This window comes from Meleagris gallopavo, unplaced genomic scaffold (assembly GCF_000146605.3).
Source record: "Meleagris gallopavo isolate NT-WF06-2002-E0010 breed Aviagen turkey brand Nicholas breeding stock unplaced genomic scaffold, Turkey_5.1 ChrUn_random_7180001957551, whole genome shotgun sequence".
In the NCBI taxonomy this organism is placed as follows: Eukaryota; Metazoa; Chordata; class Aves; order Galliformes; family Phasianidae; genus Meleagris; species Meleagris gallopavo.
In genome coordinates this window covers 1-3659 of record NW_011217694.1, presented here as the reverse complement: position 1 = coordinate 3659, position 3659 = coordinate 1, and the positions used below count along the sequence as shown (strand labels likewise).

The 3659-nt window shown below is 57.0% G+C and overlaps 2 protein-coding genes across 2 annotated transcripts; both read left to right on the top strand.

Annotated features, from left to right (window-relative positions):
* Positions 1-5: 5 nt before the first annotated feature.
* LOC104917214 (free fatty acid receptor 3-like) lies at positions 6-2321 on the top strand (the record flags this gene model as incomplete). The annotated part of the gene is made up of 1 exon (XM_010728384.2): positions 6-2321. A coding segment is annotated over one exon (1131 nt), but the record flags the coding sequence as incomplete, so codon positions are not given.
* A 723-nt stretch (positions 2322-3044) lies between these two features.
* Positions 3045-3654, top strand: LOC104917213 (platelet glycoprotein VI-like; the record flags this gene model as incomplete). The annotated part of the gene is made up of 3 exons (XM_019611879.2): positions 3045-3130; positions 3204-3239; positions 3356-3654. Coding segments are annotated over exons 1-3 (366 nt in total), but the record flags the coding sequence as incomplete, so codon positions are not given.
* Between the last annotated feature and the right edge of the window lie 5 nt (positions 3655-3659).

Here is a 3659-nt window from a genome sequence, read left to right as displayed (position 1 = left end):
CCTCACCACCGCCGACCTCCCTTGTCCTCCTCTTCCTTGCCTTCAAGATGGCTGAGGTGGCTGCCAACATGTTGTGGCCCTTCCCCAAAGCGCTCTGCCCCATAGCAAACTTCTGCTTCTACTCCAGCATCTACCTCAGCACTCTCTTTATGGCTGCCCTCAGTGTGGAGCGCTACTTTGGGGTCGTGTTCCCACACCGCTACAACCGGCGCCGGAGGTTATGGCGGACGATGGCCGCCAGCGCCGTCCTTTGGGTGGTGGCATTGTCCCATTGTTCCATCGTCTTTGTGGCGGAGTATTACAGAGAGTTTGGGGTCAATGGGTCTGAAGCTGATGGGGAAGGTGGTTTTGGGTTGTATGAGATCAAGAACTGGGGATCTGGAATGGACAATTCCACTCACGTTGACCCCATTGGGCTGAAGATGGACAACTCCCGTTGTTTTGGGGTCAACGGATTCCAGCTTGGGGGATTTGAGTTGACCCAACATAGCGGCATTGACACCGATGTCCCCAACACCACCACTCCCAGTGGCACCAGGAATCCCAGTCTCAACATCTACAGCATCTCCAGCCCCAAGACTGACCTCAACATCTCCGCCCTCCAATTCTCTGACTGCACAAACACAAACACACCCCACATCCCCACCACCACCCCATGGACCTCCCAGAACACCTCTGAGACTAAACACCACTGGGGCTACTGCTGCTACGATGACTTCTCCCCAACCCAGCTGCGCTTCGTTCTCCCGCTGCGCCTCGAGCTCTTCCTCATCCTCTTCCTCCTCCCCTTTGCCATCACCGTGTTCTGCTACATCCGCCTCATCCGTGCCCTCCTCACCCGACCCCACATCCCACTGCAGAAGAAGTACCGCACCGTGGGGCTGGCCGTGGCCACCATGGTCATCTTTGGGGTCTGCTTTGGACCCTACAACCTCTCGCATGTGGTGGGCTTTGTGCAGCAGCGCAGCCCCACGTGGAGGCCCTACGCTCTGCTCCTCACCACCCTCAGCCCCGCGCTCAACCCCTTCATCTTCTATTTCTCCTCCAGTGCTGTGCGGAGGGCGGTCAGTGGGGTGGTGGGGGCGGTTCGGGGCACAGTGTGTGGGTTTTGGGGTTGGTGTGGACAAAGGGAGTGAGCCCCAACCAGGAGGAGGTTACGTGGTAAATGAGGTTGTGGTGACTGGAGTGGGTTTGATGGGGTGGGAGGTGAGAAATGGGGATGGGGCCGATGTCAATGTGATCAAAGTGGTCCCATGGATGTGTCCAGTGTTTGTGGGCCAACCAACTCTTGGTCAGTGTTGGGTTGTCCCACGGGGTTGGGGTCAACATGGACCCATGGGTGAGGTCAGTGGGGTCACTGAGGTCCCATGGATGCAATCAATGCGGTCAGTGCAGAACCGTGATGTGACTCAATGTTGTCCCCAGTGTCCAATGGGGTTGGGGTCAATGTGAACCAATGGATCGGAGCCAACGTTGCTTTATCCCCAGTGACACCAACTCCTTCAGTGTCCCCCATGTCTGCAATGCCCTCAATATCCAGCAACGCCTCCAGTGTCCCCAGTGTGCCCAACACCCTCAGTGCTCCCCGTGCCCCCACTACTCCCACTGGCCTGACAGCTGGCCATAACTTCAGGGCCATCAGCTCTTCACGGAAACCCCTCAGCACACGGACCCTCTCTCCAGGGAAGGCAGCTGTTCCCACATCAGAGGACATCTGGAGCCTCAAAGCAGAGTCCCAACATCCCACAGACATCAGGAGGTGCCCTGAACCCTTTAGACCTGATCATAGGTGCCATAACCAGGCTGAGATGCTAATTAAAACTACTTCAGCAGCCGTGCGTTTGTGTGTTTGCTCCTGACACCGGTCTGAGTGGTGGGTTCGTGTTGCACCAGAAGGGCTGGCAGGGTGGGAGCGGGACAGTCCTGTGTGGAGGGAATCCCCAAAAGATCTCCTGTGGGGCGTATGTGAAGCCATGGGGAAACGTGTCAGCGAGGGGAAGGAGGTTGGTTGATTTCTGCCATTGCTGCCGTGACCATCCAGTGGAGCTGAGCCTTCTGTGCCACCGCTGGGCTTTGCCATTCAGAAGTGATCACCTCCTGGCTCTGTTCAGCTCGGCAGACTCGGCTCTCTCAGGCTTTTCCCGACATCAGAAGAACTCTGGTTTCCAGTCTCACAACTCGTCGGTTGCAAAAAGGGTTGAACTTCTCACTTTCCAATGGCTTCAACTGCAGGCACAGAATTCTGACTTCAAGGCTCCTTGCAGCAACTTACAACAGAATATATCTATCCAATAACTTACAGAAAGTCCATCACTTCATCCTCCGAGATCCCCTCTAAATGTTCCTCTTCCTCTTTGCTTTCTGGTTTGCACTACAGCCGCTGCCAGGAAGCATGACTGCATTTTACTGCTCTTCTGTTTCTCTTTTTATTTCTATTCCTCTTCTCTTCTTCCCCATTGCTGTAAACTTCGTAGGCAATTTCAGCCAGTTGTGACAGAGACATGAAACCCCATCAGCTTTCTGCAGCTGCTTTTAGGTATCAGAGGCCAACTGTCCGGCGCACAGCATGTGAAACTGTTTTATTCTCTTCCCGTCCTGCATCCAAACCAGCCCAGCTCAGGTGCGCTGTTGGTCACACGTCTGTGTGGGGTCACCCAAAGGTCCCTGCTGCTGCCCCCACAGGATATGGCAGGGGAAAGCAGAGTGGGAACAGAGCGTGGTACCCAAAGCGCGTGGTGACAGCTGGCTGGATGTGCTGGGGACTGCATGTGACATCCCACGTGGGACAAACCATTGGAGCCACGTGTGCTGTGTCTGGCATCCCCTTGGAGGACACCACGCACTGGCAGCGCTTTGCAGGCAGCGTGTGACAGCTGAGAGGTGGCAGCGTGTGTGGGACACCCCAACAGGGACTGCAATTGCAGCTGCATGCATGGCAGCCCACGGCAGATCCCAAAAGACACCACGCCTTGGGGACCACAATTGCAACATCAGGAGGTGACGTCATGTCACTTCTTGTCCCCATGGGAAACTGACAGCTGCTCTCCAGCCCCTCCCTGTCCCCACTGCAGTCTCGCTGTCCCCAGGCTGCTCCGGCCTATGGCACCAATGGCGCTGGCCCTCATCCTGGGTGAGTGACAACTGGGACGTGGTGCCACGGGGGTTGGTGGCCCTGTGTGGGACCAGGACCGTGTCCCTTGCAGGTTGGTGGCTGGTGGCAGCAAGCAGAGCACAGCGACGTGAGTATGGGGACAGGGAAGAACGGGGAGAGAGGGAGGGCAGCGTGGTCAGGGGGCCATGAGAAGGGCAGAGGAGGGTGTGCAGGGACAAGGCTGACTGCTGTGCCCTGTCCCAGTGCCCCGACCCTCCCTGTCGCTGCACCCCAGCCAGGGGGTGTCCCTGGGGGACACTGTCACCCTGCGGTGCCACCTGCCCCGGCCAGCTGCACGAGTTGATCTCTACAAGGAAGGATATTCGGGATTTGAAAAGCAAGCGGACATGGGCATGGTACACGACGTGGCTGAGTTCCTCTTGGTCAGTGTGAAAATGGAAGATGCAGTGAGATATCAGTGCCAGTACCAGGTGTTGGAGCCACCAGGGACATCGAAGATGAGTGTCCCCGTGGAGCTGGTGGTGACAGGTGAGGGCACAGGGGAGAA